The following is a 16622-nucleotide window of genomic DNA, read 5'->3' as shown; positions in this document are numbered from 1 at the left end:
CGCAGTAGCTGAAGGAACTTGCTGGGGCGAGTTAGTAGGCCAGATTCCTGAATCGCCACTCATCGCCGCCAAGACCCAATTCTCAAAAGTTGCCCCTGAGTCGGGCCAGGATTGTATCATTGAGCTTATGGACTGAGTAGCCCCAGGAAGATCCTCATCGACCACATGGCATCTTCAGCAACCTTGAGCATCCTGTCTCCCTTGCATCAGGACCACTCCATATAAGTCGATGACAAAGAGCCACTGACTCTGCCAGAGTTAGTCGCCTAAAGTAACTGAGTAACTTCATTGATACTTACCCAAGTTTGTCTAGCAAAAGTTTCCAAGTGTCAAATTTGTTGTATTTGCTAGTGCTTGTTTGCAATTATGTAAAACGTTTTGATTTACTATACCTTTTAAATTCTGTAATCCTCCGTTGGAGCTGTTTCATTTTGGTATCAAATTATATAAAATCTAAACCATTTTTACAAATTGGTTTCTGTTTTTTTTGTGGCCTGTTTTTCCGTTTTCTATTGGTTTGGTGCTGTTTAAATGCTTTGTGTAGGAAAGTGCCCTTTTTAGGCATGCTTACCCCCCACTCTTGGCCTGAATCTGATGCACTTTGACTGAATGTGTACTGTGTTCCCGCTATTCATTTATTTATAGTGTTTTATATAACGCAAACTTGACCCTGTGGGGTATCCGAGCGCTTCACATTAAAACCATATTTATTTAGTTTCTCTTGTACATTTCGCACAAAAGCATTTACCAATACAAAAACCGTAACATTGACTTCATTCAGCAACAAGGACTTGTGCACACATTCACAGTCTTGCGGATCTCATTATTGCAAATTAGTTTGTTGACATCATTGAAGGTAAACCCCTACAAATATCAGGTGGGATACGACCTTGGTACGAGATGTTTGTGCGTGTATTTAGCGGGAGTTTATAGGTGAGGCTGTGAGATTGAACGGAAAAGGTTACAGGAGGAATTGTTCCCTGCTAGCCAGGTTGTCAGTGCCTCTATTCTTTCCCAAAACTGTACCTTTGTTTCCACAATTGGCACACCTCTCGCCCACAAATAAGCCCCCTATAAAAAGTACCAGTGGTACCAAGGGCATTGTGACCAGAGAGTCTCTGAGGGCTACAGCATGTATTATGCCGCCTTACGAGACCCCCTCACCAGAACACATAAGCAGGTGTTTTTTGTTTTTATTTACCACTCCAAGTGGGGTTCTTCATCTGGGATCCGTAAACAAAAATAAGTTAATAAAAATAAAGACACTCATGCTAGTCAACTGGCGCTCACATGCATGGTAATGCCTATACATGCCTACTGAATAACTTGGCACCAGTGCATCATGTCACATTTGCACACATTGCATCAGGATGCATTTTTTATTTCTTTTCACTAATGCTGTGCAGGTTAGCCCGAAGGTGAGCACTATTGGCATTGCCAACGCTTGTCCTTACCACTTATTTATAAAAAAGATGACGCAGCCAGCATAACTGGGTAATTGGATTTAGAAGGAAGGGGTGACCATTATGGAGGGCGGGGTCAGGCTTGGGAGTTCCAGAAGAGAGGGTGTGGAGGAGAGGGAAGCAAAAGGGAGAGGTGTTTTTGAAAGTTCTGTTTACCTTTATAAAATGCAAATGTAAACCTATTTAAACCTAAGAAAGATAACACTAAAGTCTACGAAAGTATTAATCCGCAAAGCATATGATTCATGTGTTAGTTATTTTCTAGAATACACCAGGCTTGACCATAAGTTGAAGCCATTTTCAGGCTTCCTACCCTTCATTCCTGAAATCCTTAAGGAAATAACCTCAAAATCTACCTCTTCTGCTCATGCAACATGATAGAAACAGTACACTTAATAGTACCTAATGACCGTATAGCCCAACCAGCAGATACAACATGCTTGACATTAGTGCCACTTTGTCCATGTTAGACTGCTCAGACCTGTAAAGACACTTAGTGAGTACAAGAGCCTTTTTCTTATCACATTAGTTCCCAGGATTTGGTTTTCACCAAAAGTGGTTTAGTTTCCTTACTAGTTGCACAGAGCCAAGCTAATGCCAATCAAATGCAGATTGCTGCAGAAGTACCATATTTTCTTATTCTCATTCAGTACATACATGTGCACCTGCTCACCAACTATCCTAAAGTATATGATGGCTAACGCTGCATCCAAATTTAGGGAAATGAAATAATTTTAAATATTGCAATGAAATGAGGTACTCTGCTCACCAAACAGTCACACTGTTATTTTTTTTCTCTGTCCCCCAAGTAGTATAATTCATGTTGCTGGGCGATCAAGACATCCCCAAACATCTTACCACATGTGTGCTCCTGGGAGAACACACCTTTAGTTTTAAACCAGACCGATGACTTAACCCTTAAGCATTTGCAAAAAAACTAGTGCTGCCAAACTTGAGTGATTCAATACAGTATAAAAAAAATGTGTTAATGAACAAGTGGATGTGTTTCTTCATCATTGGTGATTATTGATTCCAGTCTTTACATGGCATATTATGTTTGAACACTTTACTATTCACTTTTTTTCCACTGATGCCTTTTTATTGAACTGTATTTCATTCACATAGCTCAGAACAAAAAAGACCAGCGTCGTAATTGGAGAGCTACAGAAGACAGGAGTTGAAAAACTGCTTTGTGATTGCAAGGTGAGTAAAAGTCCAGAACATTTGATTGAGCCTAGACTTTGGAACCTAAGCAATTGAGCACAGGTTATCTCATTTTTATTTCCCTTTATAGAATGCAGATCAACGTTGTGTCGAAGAGGAGTTAATACGTTTTTTGTCGAGCGAGCCAACACCAGATTATCAGGTCACAATTGGAAAAATCGCTACAGCATTAGTAAGCAGATGTAAGACACAGTCACGCTTTTACCCTCAGCATGTCTTCGTTCAAATGGTGCAAACAAACAGGCTGTCTTACAGGTTTGTGTAGTTACATTATTTTATAATTGTTGAGTATATGTTAACCAAAAAAGGAACACAGATTTACACATAGCAATGTGAAGTGGTTATCACACCACTTATGATTCATATTGAGCATCATTGTGTTAATAACTTGTCAAGTAATTCACAGTTTTACAAATTATAATTGATATTCAAATCAACAGTTAACTTTCTATTGCTATAAATATGTATCTGTTTGAGCTGGGTTTTTTTTTAGGTCCCTGATATAGCAACGTAGCAGTTTGTTAGTCTGTGTATATAAAGATCCCTTTTGTACTCATTCATTTAAAAGGCATGATTGAAAAACAAGAGGATACGGGTGAGGTGAGCCGCTAATACTGCTATTACAGCTCACATATAATCATGAACTATATGATTCATAGCTTGCAGGGATGTAAGATTGCTACTAGAGGAGTGAATGCTATGTGTCCAAGGGTAAAATATAAAAGCACTAGTGAGTAATTGCCCACATTTCATTACATTGTTTTTGTAGTGTCTCCCTCTCTCACTCCCTCTCTCCCTCCCTCTCTCTTTCTCTTTCTTTCTCTCTCTCTCTTTCTTTCTCTCTCTCTCTTTCTTCTCTCTCTTTCTCTCTCTTTCTCTCTCTTTCTCTCTCTCTCTCGCTCCCTCTCTCTCTCGCTCCCTCTTTCTCTCGCTCCCTCTTTCTCTCGCTCCCTCTTTCTCTTGCTCCCTCTTTCTCTTGCTCCCTCTTTCTCTTGCTCCCTCTTTCTCTTGCTCCCTCTTTCTCTCGCTCCTTCTTTCTCTCTCTCCCTCTTTCTCTCGCTCCCTCCAGTCTGTTTGGACATGGGCCAACCTTGTGAAAATCAGCCTGGGTCCTGCTCCCATAGGAACACTACATCGTAAACTGCCAGGCTACATTTCTTCTAAATGGGTACTCGAGGGCGCAGACTCTCGGGCATCAACGGCTGGTAACGCAGCTTAACTTCAGATCACCACACACAGCTGTTTGTTACAGCAATCTTAGAAGATCTCAGAAAGGAGTTAAATAGAGACCATGTAGAGCCCTGATCTTAACAAGAATATGGAATATTAGGCAAGGTGCTGGACGACTTTGGTTCCACTCCCCAAGATTTAAGACCTTCCTGCCTCTGTTCTCCTGCAAATATCAGATAATCAATTGTTATATACCACATGGTTTTGCATGGTCACTGGTACTGTTAAGCTTGTACATGTTTTCTTTAATGTCCGTTTTAAGATGTTTTCGGCATAGGGTTTTATAATTAAACATATGACACCCAATTGATTTTCATGTTTCACTCGAAAGAATGTGTTGACTACCTGGCACTTTTGGATTATTGGTTGTCACAACCAGTTAAATCCCAATCTGTAGAACACAGACATTATGATGATTAGGTGCAGTATTAATGTGCTAGTCTAAAGATCTCTGGTTGGCAGCACTGAAAAGTGGTCTATGTAGGAAAGTGCCCCATTTTGACATGGTCACCCTACTTTTTGCCTAGTAAATGAAGCAATTTTAACAGAAGTGCACTGGGTTCCTGCTGCCCACGGCCCCAGTGCCACATCTCTTTCCCTAAAACTGTGCAACTGTTCCCCCAGTTTGCAACACCTTTTGCACACCTGTAAGTCTCTAGTAAATGATACCCCGGTTACCCAGGGCCTTGATGTAAAGAGGGTCCCTTAGGGCTACAGCATGTATTTTGCCACTCTAAGGGACCCCTCACCAGACTCATGCAAACTGCCACTGGGTTTCTGGGTGCAAGACAAAACAAAGAGTCGACATGGCACACATCCCTGTGTGCCATGCCCATCACCTACACTGCCATTGTGTATATCAGCCACCCCTCTAACTGGGTGCCTTATGCCAATGGTGTGGGAGCAGGAGCCCTGTGCCCCTACAGTACCCGGGTCGATTCCTGAGCACTGTAAGTGCAGTGCTGCTATTTAAGAGTACATGGTGCTGAGAGCTCGTCAAACACGAACTCCACAGCACCATAATGGCAACACTGAAGACTGAGAAGTTTGGTATCAAACTTCTCAGCACATTAAACCCACACTGATGCCAGTGTGGGATTTAATGTACCAAGCACCCCAGGGGGCATCTTAGAGATGCCCCCTTAAACCTAACCTACAATCCGCGTCTGCTCTGAGGCTGCCTAGGCTGCCACACAGCAGACATGTTGCTGGACCCCTGGGTGGGCCTGTGCCTGCAACAATGCACATCCTGGGCGAGGTGCTAAATCTCCTCCCCCAGGATGGGCAGGGGGAAGCTTCAAAGGCATGTTGCCTCTGCGAGCTTCCTCAGGCCACTGCAACCCCCCACTCTGGCGGGAAGCTTGGCCGGAAACCCCAAATAAGGACAGGGGATGTGCCAGCCTGCCAACCCCACCCCTCAGTTGGGGGAGGCGAGGTGAAGCACATCTCCGGGCTCTCGCTATCTTGAAGATGGGAAGCCCTGCCCTATCAGGACTAGGCTACTGCCCCCCTCCCACAGGAGAGAAGCAGGATAGGGGGTGTACCCACCCCAGGACAGGGACCCATTGGTCCCTGCCCTTCACCTACCTGTAACGCCCCTAAATCTAGTTTTTAAAGGCACCCTGAACCTTCCTTCCCCAGATTCCAGATTCCGAAATACAAAGAAGAGCAAGAAGAAAGAAGACCTGCCCTGCAGCTGCTAAGAAGAGGAAGACACCAACTGCTGTGGCCCCAGCCCTACCGGCCTGTCGACCCTCGAACCTGCTCCAACCCGGTATCTCTTGTGGCCAGCAACCTCACAAACCCCGGAGGACCTGGCTGCCTTTTGGCTCTAAGCCCCTGGGACTCCCATGAGTAGAGGCTGTACTCAAAACCTACTTCTACTCCCTGGCAGCAGCCCGGAACCGCGAACCCAGCACACTCTGCAACAGCCAAGCCTGGCCAGTGCCGGAGTGAACAAAGACCACGAGGACGACACTCCTGAAGAAGCCTGCAGCCTCAGAACAAGGTGCCCCCCCTACCGCGATCAACAGAGGGTAAGGTTTCCCCGACACCAAAAGGCACCCCTGCACGCGGCGCCCCGCGACCCCCTGTGCCCAATCCCGGGGTACCTACCTATCCTCCAACTACCCAACTTACCTCTCGAAGTGGTGGTGGCACCTGAAGAATCCTCGTCCCCGAGCTTGCAGTCTTTTTCTAAACCGGAGATTTCCCATTGAAATCAATTGAGCACCTGAAGGTTCAAAAGCACCCTGCACCCAGCCGCCAGAGTGGCCCTGGCAGTGCAACCTCTACACCTACCTACTTCCCCACTTGGCCTGAGTAAGTGACCAGGATCCCAGCTCCCACAGCCGCGTGGCTTGCTAGTCAGCAGCCACCAACCAAGGCCCCCCCCTATCCCTCATAGGATAACATTGGGCCTAACTCTCTCTGCATCCGGCTGCCCTAGAGTCGCTGAGGGTGAACCAACTGTACCTACCTGACCCTGGGGAACCATGAGTCTATGCCCAGAACCTCAACTCTGCCAGTCGAGTACTTACCTTTAAACCGATAACTCTATTTTCTTCATAGGGTAACATTGGCTTTTTCCTGAAATTTCTTTTAAGTGTGGACTTTTCAAATCTTAAAATATTCACCAAAAATCAGCCGAGTAAAGAAAACGAAAATACTCACCTGCTCTTAGGTGAGCTCCCAGTGCTGGATCTTGGTGCCCAGCACTGACTCTGAAAAATACTTACAACTGTACTTACCAGTAACCCAATTTTCTCCCATAGGAAATCATTGACTGTTTTTCTGTGAAATTTCTTCTAAGTGTCAATTTCTGCAATCTTTAAATATTCTTTAAAAATCGTATGATATCTGAAAACGTAATTACTTACCTGTTTTGGATAAAGGTCCCAGTACTGAGTCTAGGTACCCAGTACTGGATTACAAAAGTAACGAGAACATACTGTACCTGCAACTTGAATTTTCTTCCATAGGGAATTATTGACTGTTTTCTCTGAAATATTTTCTGTCAACTTTTAAAATAGCTAAATATTGTTTAAAAATCATCACCGTAATTAAGTCGACTCTCATCACTTGATTCTAAGTACTGACCCAGGACTGAATCTAGGATCCAGTCCTGGAATTCCAAAAGTAATCCTAAAAGTAATCTGTTGCAAATAACCTGAAATTTCCATTGAGCTCAATGCATTATTGTGTTTAAAATAGTGTTGCCTATTGCAACCACTTGTAACTGTTTACAAAACTCAATTGCATATTGCAAAAGTATTTATATAAAGCATCTCATTCTGAGAAAGTATATTTTAATGCCAAGTGTTGGTTCTAAAATAAAACAAGCATATATTTTTTATATATAAACCATTGGCCTAGAGTTCAGTTATTGAGTGTGTGAGACCGTTTGCTGACTGGGTGTGTACAACAAATGCTTTACACTGTCCTCTGATACTGCCTTACTGCTCGACCAAGCTACCACTTTAGAGAGTAAGGTTAGATCTAACTTTAGCCTCTGCCAAACCCTTGGGGACTGTGGACTCTGTACACCCTGTACTTATTAATGAACAGTATATACAAAGCCACTTTCTCACACCCCCTGCAGCAGACCTTACAGCCCTAAGGCAGGTTGCATTATATTACATGTAAGGACATATCTGCATGAGCTGATATGCCCCTGTGATGTCCAAGTCAGTTGTTGGACATTGCCAGTGAACAGGGACGCCATCTTGGGTGTATGTACTGAGCACCGTTGATTACAAGTTCCCCAGCCACATGATGGCTTTACTGAAACCAAAGATGTTTGGTATCAAACACATCTTATTAATAAGCTCACACTGATTCCATTGATGGATTTACTAATACGCGGTTAGAGGTAATCCCTGAAACCTAATAATCCGCTGGCTGACTGGTCCATTTCAGCCTGCCACCACAGACATGTTTCTGACCTCCTAGGAGGTGTGAGCTCCACTCTTAAGGTCAGGAACAATGCCTGCTCTGGCAGGAGGTGTTTTACACCTCCTCCAAACACGATGGCTAGCAATCAGCATATCCAGGCCGAAGGCTTCAAAGCCATGCCACCTTGTGTCTGCAACCCTGGCTTCCCCCTGCCCTGAGGCCTATTTGGCACCAGAACAGGCGGGAAATTACTATGCGACGTAGGCGTGGAGGACACCCAGGTCAGTCACACCCCTAAGGTGAGCTGCCTGATGTGCCCCACTCTTGGAAAATACTGCCGTCTTGGTGATGGCAGATTTTAGAAAACTGGGACAGTGTTATGCCCACAGGATGTGGTCATGTACGGGGCATAGTAACCCCAAGGGTAGGTAGCCCATTGGCTACTCCTTTCCACTCTCCTAGCACCCCTCAATTTAGTATTTAGGGGCTCCCTGAATCCAGAACTGCAGATTCCACTGACTGAAAAGAAGAGGAACCTGAAGAGGCACCCCACAAGAAATGAAGACTGTTTTGGACTTTTAGAGTCAAACCCTACCTGCCACACAGAGACTTGACAATTGCAAAGACCCAACTCGTCCTGCAGCTGTGCATCCTCCACAAGCCCCAGAGGGTTGTCAGCACTTCACCCAGCATCCAGTATCTCCCGTGGAGTTAAGGAGCTACTTGTCCTCAGGCACCAGGTCTACTGAGCAGTAGCCACCCAGGAGAAGGTCAGCGCACTCAAAGATTTCAGATCTGTCTTCCTGCCACGCCTGAAGATACCAAGATCTCTACGGACCCTCCTGCACCAATACCAGGGGTACCGGATCATTGCCTTTACCAACGATTGTTGAAAGTCCAGACTCCAACGACAGCACCAAGACCCGCCGACAAGGGATGTCCACACCACAGAGGCCAACACAGAGAGTGGCCTAGCTGTCCTGTGTTTTTTCCCCTTTGCTGGTCCTGGTCGACAACCGTGAACCGCCCTGCCCAAGGAAACTAACTGCTCCCCATGCTCCCAGGACCATCATGACCCGAGCTCCCCATTGGGAGATCCTGGACTTGTACACCCTTGCAGCCTATTTCCAGATGGTGCCCCTTCCTTTCTACCGCATTGCGTGCAAGGCTACCAACCTGTCCAGCACTCCTACACTCACTCACCAGGCAGAGGTAAAAGTAGATAGCACCTTACTCTCTATTTGTGGTAGTGTGGGCGAGCAGTAAGGCTTTATCGGAGGGTAGTGTTAAGCATTTGTTGTACACACTCAATCAGCAAATGATGTCACACACCTAAAGACTGAACTCAGACCAATTTTCTTTGTATAAAAATGTTGTTAATTTATTTTATTTCTAGAACCAAGCCAAACCTTGCACAGGTAAGTGAAATAATTGCTTTGCAAAATATTATGCAGTGTTTACAAGTGAATGCAAGTTCAAATGCAGTTGTTTGAAATACAGGTAAGTCAAGGTATTGAAATTACTGTACACATTATTTTTTAGATTACTTTTTAAGTTACTTTTTCTACTCGGTGTGATATGCCTAGATATCACACTGGGACATTTCCTAGAGAAAAAGTAAGTAAAATCAGTATTGCACAATTGTAATTATTCAGGTTTCCATCCTAATCCACTCCACACACAGAACATTTTTCAGAGAAAAACAGTCAATAGGTTCCTATGGAGAGAAATTAAGTTAATGGTTAGCATGAAAGTACTTGGTCTTTGGGGTTGAGTTTCTGGGGTATGAACAAGGGTTCCCCTGCGGAAGTTGTTGATACCAAACTTCTCAGTTTCCAGTAAAGCCAATATGGTACTGTGGAGTTTGTAATGACAAACTCCCAGCACCATATACTCTTCATGGCATTACTGCACTTACAATGTCTGAGAATTGGTTTAGACACTGCCGGGGTACAGGGCCCATGCACCTGTACCCTCAACACTGGGATAGTGCACCCAGCTAGAGGGGTGACTGGTTTATGCCAGGGCAGTAGGTTGTAGGCATGGCACACAGGAATGCGTGCCTTGTCGACTCTTCACTTGGACCTGCACCAAAACACGCAGCCTGCAAAGGCAGTGTGTGAGTTTAAAGGTACAGGGCCTCTAAGGGTGGCACAATAAGTGCTGCAGCCCTTAGAGGCCTTCCCTGGTTACAGTGCCCTGCGTAACTGTGGCACCAATTACCAGGGGCTGACCTGTGGCCAGAGAGTGCCAATTGGGTTTTGTCTTCAATGCATTTTTAGGGAAAGAATATAGGCCCTGGGTACCTGATTGACAGGAGCCCAGGGCATACTCAGTCAAAGTACATCAGCAGTTCAGCAAAAAGTGGGGGCAACCATGCCGAAAGAGGGCACTTTCTCACAAGGGGGCCCCAGGGGGACAATAATGCTGGCACTGAGGAAGGTGGCGGCCTGCTGGTAAGAAGGTATATCCCGCCCGAGACTCTGGGACGTCCCACATTGATACCCCAGTGGTGCTGCCGCTTTAGTGGCCCATAGGTATGAGTACCTGTGGCAGGCGGGGTGTCCGAAAGACAGAGGACACTCCTCCGGGGAGACCATTGCCTGACTTAAACATGGCGCAGCCATGACATGCCGTCCAACCGGACAGAGAAGGAGCCACCTTGTAGCGGGACATCTGGGTGGTGCAAGAATTCTAGATGCCTGGAGGAAAGTGCGCCAATGGCGAAAAGGGTGGCGAAAAGGCAGAGGAGGGGCGATAAGGTCTCCAGCCGCAACAATGCACAAATGGGTAGGCCTCTGCCTGATCTCAACATGGCAGAGCCGTGACGTGCCGCCAACTGGGACTAAGATGGAGCTAATCTGCAGCAGCCGCTTCTGAAGTACTGGGACTCCGAAGGAAATGCAGGAGATGTTGGCTATCACCTGCAAGTGGGAGGGAATGGTATTCTGGAGGTTTGGGACCCCTGCACACACCGCTGACATTTGGAGAAGTCAAGTGGGATAAGCAAAGAGGCATAGCTTGGGCACATGGCATACAGTATAATTAAAAAACGTGCTGGCTTTGTCACCCAATATGAGTCTGTGTGGCATAATGAGACTGCACCCACTAGTGTATATCCATTGAACCTGGACACCTCAGCAAACACAATATCTCTACTGAAACGTGGACTGTAGGGGTTCTGCACAATCACGGACTAGTTGCGAGGGAACTGGCGCTCTTCTGAAGAGAGGAAGCATGACTTGCCCCTCCTCTGGGCTGCGGGCGAGTGTATCAATCTTGCATCTTCTCCCCTGATTGTTAGCTGTGGGCCGGGTCACACAGAAGTGAGGCGCCTCTAACTAACCAACACAAAAGGCACTTTCTCGTCACCCTCTCTGCCGGACTGCAGCCTTTATTGCGCCTAAGAAAATGCAGGTCAATAGGGTTTATTGCTACTTTGCACCGAAACCTGGCAGAGGGAGCAGAGGACCCTGATTTAGAGGCTTTTGTTGGTAGGCTTGTTATCAGAGCTTGTGGGAGATAAGCAGCTGAAGATCAAGATCGACAGGGTCCACAGAGTGGAACCTCCTATGCAGGGAAGTGGAAGAGGACCACGCAATGTCTTGGCGAAGCTGCACTCCTTCAAGGTGAGGGAGATGATTCTTCAAGCAGAGTGGAAAGCTGATAATATTGCCTTCCAGGGTGCCACATGTTCTCTCTTTTAGGACGTTTGCCCCGCCACACTACCCGGACGTCTTCAGTTTTGTCCCATCCCCGATAAACGGTGACAGGATCATATAAAATATCACTGGACATTCTCTTTTGGTATAGCCTTTAAGTTTCAAACTAGAACTTGCCTCATGACGGACTTCTCAGAGGCGGCTTCCAAATTCAGAGGATCAGCACACAGGCGAAAACCCAGCAGAGTCCTCTGAAGCAGTAGCAGAGAACGGAGATGAGGAACGATGGCTTACTCAGCCCCGCCTGAAGACACAGAGGAAACGTTGACATGATGCTACTAGCCAGCCACCCACGAATTTACAAGGTCTAAGGGCTACATATACTAGAGGACTGTCATCACCCTAGAGGATGGTATTGACCCCTCCGTGTTCCACTAATATTTTCTCTGTGGAGTGTGAATGAACCGGTGAGCACGGTGATGCACACTAGAGGAGTAACTTTTGCTTTGGATGGAGTTTAAGTTGTTGATTGTGTTGCTGTACACTAGGCCTTAACCATAATGGTTAGGTATTTAGGTAATTATCCGCTAATGCAATCTGTATGCCTGATGTGATGTTTTGCTTTATTGAACAGATAAGTTCAGGGAGACTTCGTGTCTCATTTGTTATTGTTGGGGGTCGGGGTGGGGCTGTTTAGTGGTACACAGGGAATGACTTTTATTGGAGAGACAGGGGAATGACCCGGAATGGGTGCAATACAGAAATATTGTATTGAACAGGGAGCTGTGGGTAAATTAGACCATCACCGAGGTATACACCTCGATACTCACTATATCACACCCTATCTCTGACCGCTCTGTTGATAACTACACTCACCTTAACTCTACCGCAGAGCTCTTCAAACTGGAAATTTCTCCTGGATCAACACCACAATGTGGTAGCAATACAAGAGACACAGCTTAGATGTATTGCTAAGCAAAGATTACGCCACAGGGCCTACCCTAGGCAGTATAAATCCTCCACCACCACTAAACATAATGAGATCATCCTATTTTTATTTTATACCTCTTTAAACTTTCAACCAGGGCGCAAGTGTACTTTTAGCCTAGTGGTGGCTGGCAGGGAACGGGGGAGGGCGGCAGGCGGTGGGGGGCTCAGGGGAGTGGGGGGGGGACAAAATATTTTTAAAGAAAACACTTACCTCTTTGTGCTGCTGCTGCCTCCGTCTCTTCTCCCTCGTTGCTGAAGAGTCCAGAAGTGCACATGCTGCCCTGAGCCAATCACAACGCTACAATGCAGCGTTGGGATTGGTCTGAGCACTGTAGTTTGGCGCTCAGACTGGGACAGGGACCCTGTGCATGTTCCCTACCCAGGATGTAAAGCCTGAGACGGCCGGCTAAGCAGTCATGCGCACTTAGTGTGCACAGTCCACTTCTCCTCCCTGAGCCACCAGCCCCACCCTAACCCAGCCCCGCAGAAACGAAAAATAAAATAACTGTGTTCGAGGCATATGAGCTGCAGATTACACACTGTGCATAGATCGACATCTGGTGTGGGGCCCGGATGTTGCAATTGTTTTTCTCTTAGAAAATCTTTGGAAGTTACGAGGTATGTGACTCCTCCTTTGGATCGTATTGTGCATGGGCTTCGGCTCCATCCTCAGATTTTTTTTTTCCGCCATCGGGCTCGGATGTGTTTTTCGGGCTCCGGTTCTGAACCGTTACAGTTCTTCACAACGGCATGCAATCCTTCCCTTCTGCGGTATTGTTTTCGATCGCGATCTCCCCACTCGACGCGACTCCTCAAGAAACTTCGATTCCAGGCGTCGACGCAGGCCTTCGGGCCTACCTCAGCTCCGGTCCTGGCTCATGGAAAGGACTCCATTTAAGAAGTGTCCTCGATGTGGGTCCAAATTTCCCCACACCGATCTCCATGAGGTGTGCAACCTCTGCCTCTCTCCAGAACACGAGGCTCGAGACTGTCCGGCGTGCAAATCCTTCCGGTCCAAAAAGACTATTTGAGACCGAAGAGCCAGGAGAACAATGGCACACGCGTCGACTGCAATCCCCGATGACATCTTCAGGGAAGGCGTCGATGTTCCCGAAGAACAGCACACCGAAGAGGGCCTCGTCAGCGCCTCCGAAGCCGATGACTCAGATGTCGAGGACATCACTCCGGCACAGAGGGGCGTGAGTACTACTATCGATCAGGCGAGGCACCACCACCTGATAGAGTCCAAACTCCTAGATGTCTCTGTCAAGCGAACAGCATCTCAGGCAGCCAACATATGGCGCATTGCGAACACACAAGCGCTTTTAGCACGATACGACAGGGCGCATTATGATGAGCTAGAAGCAATCATGCAGCACCTCCCTGACAAGTACAAGAATAGAGCCAACGAGCTAATCCAGGAGGGAAAAACCATCACCAACACCTCCATACGCTGTGCCCTCGATGTTGCCGACACCGCCTCTAGGGCAATTAACACCAGCGTCGTCCTCCGTAGGCATGCCTGGCTGCACATTTTCGGTTTTAAACCAGAGGTACAGGCTTCCATCCTTAAGCACCCCTTTGACCAACATCATCTCTTTGGCCCAGACGTAGCCCTTGAGAAGATGAAGAAAGACACCGATACGGCAAAATCTATGGGAGCCTTGCAGTCACACCCTCCTAGACGCGCCTTTCGCCGTTCTTCCTTTCGAAGCACATCTAGAGGCTACTCCTCCGACAGCGCTTCTACGACATATAAAGCCCCTACACAATCCACCTTCACTAGGGGATACCAGAGAGGTGGCTACAGGGGTAACAACAATAAAGGTAGAGGCAAAACTAATACCTCCCGCTCTGCCTCCACTCCTACCCAATGACTTCCCTTCACTCCCCCCAGACCATCCCACTCCAGTCGGGGGCAGACTACAAAATTTCCTTCATGTCCGGGCTACTATCACCTCTAACTAAAATCAATCCCCCCAAACATTCCACCAAAACACCGCCCAATGTCACAGGAACATTCGTCACTTCTCAAGCAGGAGGTAATCTCCCTCCTACAAAAGAGTGCGATGGAGCCAGTTCCTACCCAACAACAAAATATGGGAGTTTACTCCCTATATTTCCTCATACCAAAAAGGGACGACACTCTAAGGCCCATCCTGGACCTGAGACCCCTAAATCACTATATACATTCAGACCATTTCCACGTGGTCACACTTCAGCAGGTACTTCCCCTGCTCTCCCAAAACGACTCCCTTGCCACCCTAGACCTCAAGGACACCTATTTCCACATTCCTGCTCACACAGCTCACAGAAAATATCTCAGATTTGTAGTGGACGGTCAACACTATCAATTCAAAGTGCTCCCATTCGGAGTCACCACAGCACCGCGAGTGTTTACCAAGTGCCTAGCGGTCGTGGCAGCACATCTGCGAAGACAACACATACACGTCTTGCCATACCTGGACGACGGGCTAATAAAATCCAGCTCATACCACCAGTGTGTACAACACACTCTCGCAACTATACACCTACTTCACCAACTGGGCTTCACAGTAAACCACACGAAGTCCCATCTGCAACTGTCCCACATAAAGCAATACCTAGGTGCCACGATAGACACCTCAAGAGCACTAGCCTACCCCAGTCCTGCCAGGATAGCAAACATTCAGGCCCTACGCGCCAAATTTCAGCCAGAACACACTCTTAAAGCTTGAGTGTTCATGCAACTCATAGGAATGATGGCCTCTTGCATATTCATAGTACCTCATGCAAGACTCCAGATGCGTCCTCCAAGAATGCTTAGCGCGCCAATGGAACCAGGCCCAGGGTCAACTGACAGATCTTGTGTTGGTAGACGGTCTTGCCCATCGCTCTCTGCAGTGGTGGACCACCAAAAACCTTTCCAAAGGGTGACCATTTCTGGACCCTGTTCCTCAGATAGTACTGACAGCGGACGCATCGCTCTCCGGCTGGGGAGCTAACCTACTACATCACACCATGCAGGGCAAGTGGACACCTTAGCAAAAGTTGCTCCACATCAACTATCTGGAGCTACTAGCAATATTCTTAGCACTAAAGGCATTTCAGACACATATATTAGGCAAGGCCGTCCTAGTTCGCACAGACAACATGACAGCCATGTACTATTTACAAAAACAAGGCGGCACACACTCTGCAGCTCTCTCAACTAGCACAGAGCATATGGAGATGGGCCATACCCCAAAAAATCTTCCTCCTAGCCCAACATGTCCCAGGAGTCCAGAACACTATAGCAGATCTTCTGAGCAGACAAACACAACAAATCCACGAGTGGGAACTCCATCCACAAGTTCTTCACCCGTACTTTCAAATGTGGGGGCATCCACAGATAGACCTCTAAGCCACCCACAAAAACGCCAAATGCCCAAGCGTCGCCGCCAGATATCCACACCCATTGTCCAAAGGCAATGCGATATGGATGAACTGGTCAGGCAGATTTGCGTACGCTTTCCCACCTCTCCCACTCATTCCCATAGTGGTACGCAACCTACAACAACACTCCCTCACTCTCATCCTAGTAGCTCCAACGTGGGCCAGACAACCGTGGTACCGCACCAAAAGTTACACCTCTCTCCAAGCCTCTTAACCCAGAACCATGGAGAGATCAGACACCCGGAGCCAGCTCAGCTCAACCTTGCGATCTGGCTCCTGAAATCCTAGAATTCGCTATCTGAATCTTCCTCCTGACTGTAAGAATGTCATTAGAGAAGCTAGGCGACCCACCACTAGAGCTTGCTACGCAGCCAAGTGGAAACGTTTAGTGGTCTATTGCCACAACAATAACTTCGATCCCCTAGATGTGTCCATTCAACACATCATAGGCTATTTACTACACCTCCAAAGATGCAACCTAGCCTACTCGTCTATTTGACTGCACCTTGCAGCCATAGCAGCTTACCTGCAAAACAGGCAACATCTATCACTCTTTCGAGTACCTGCCATAAAAGCCTTCATGGAAGGCCTCAAAAGAATAATTCGCCCCAGAGTGCCACCCTCACCTGTGTGGAATCTAAATATCATTCTCACTAGACTAATGGGGGCCACCCTTTGAACCTCTACACAAATGTGAACTTCAATTCCTAAAATGGAAAACTGCCGGTTCGAGGCATATGAGCTG

At 47.0% G+C, this 16622-nt stretch overlaps 1 protein-coding gene across 1 annotated transcript in view; it reads left to right on the top strand.

Moving 5' to 3' along the window:
- Positions 1–16622, top strand: part of NOL11 (nucleolar protein 11) — a 367767-nt gene that overhangs the window by 178849 nt on the left and 172296 nt on the right. The window contains exons 11-12 of the mRNA XM_085617263.1: positions 2589–2666; positions 2758–2942. Coding sequence (XP_085473389.1) covers positions 2589–2666; positions 2758–2942 — 263 coding nt within the window. The remainder of the gene's footprint in view (positions 1–2588; positions 2667–2757; positions 2943–16622) is intronic.

This window comes from Triturus cristatus, chromosome 7, assembly GCF_964204655.1.
Source record: "Triturus cristatus chromosome 7, aTriCri1.1, whole genome shotgun sequence".
Taxonomy (NCBI): domain Eukaryota; kingdom Metazoa; phylum Chordata; class Amphibia; order Caudata; family Salamandridae; genus Triturus; species Triturus cristatus.
The sequence above is the reverse complement of the archived record's forward strand: the minus strand, read 5'-3'. Positions and strand labels throughout refer to the sequence as shown.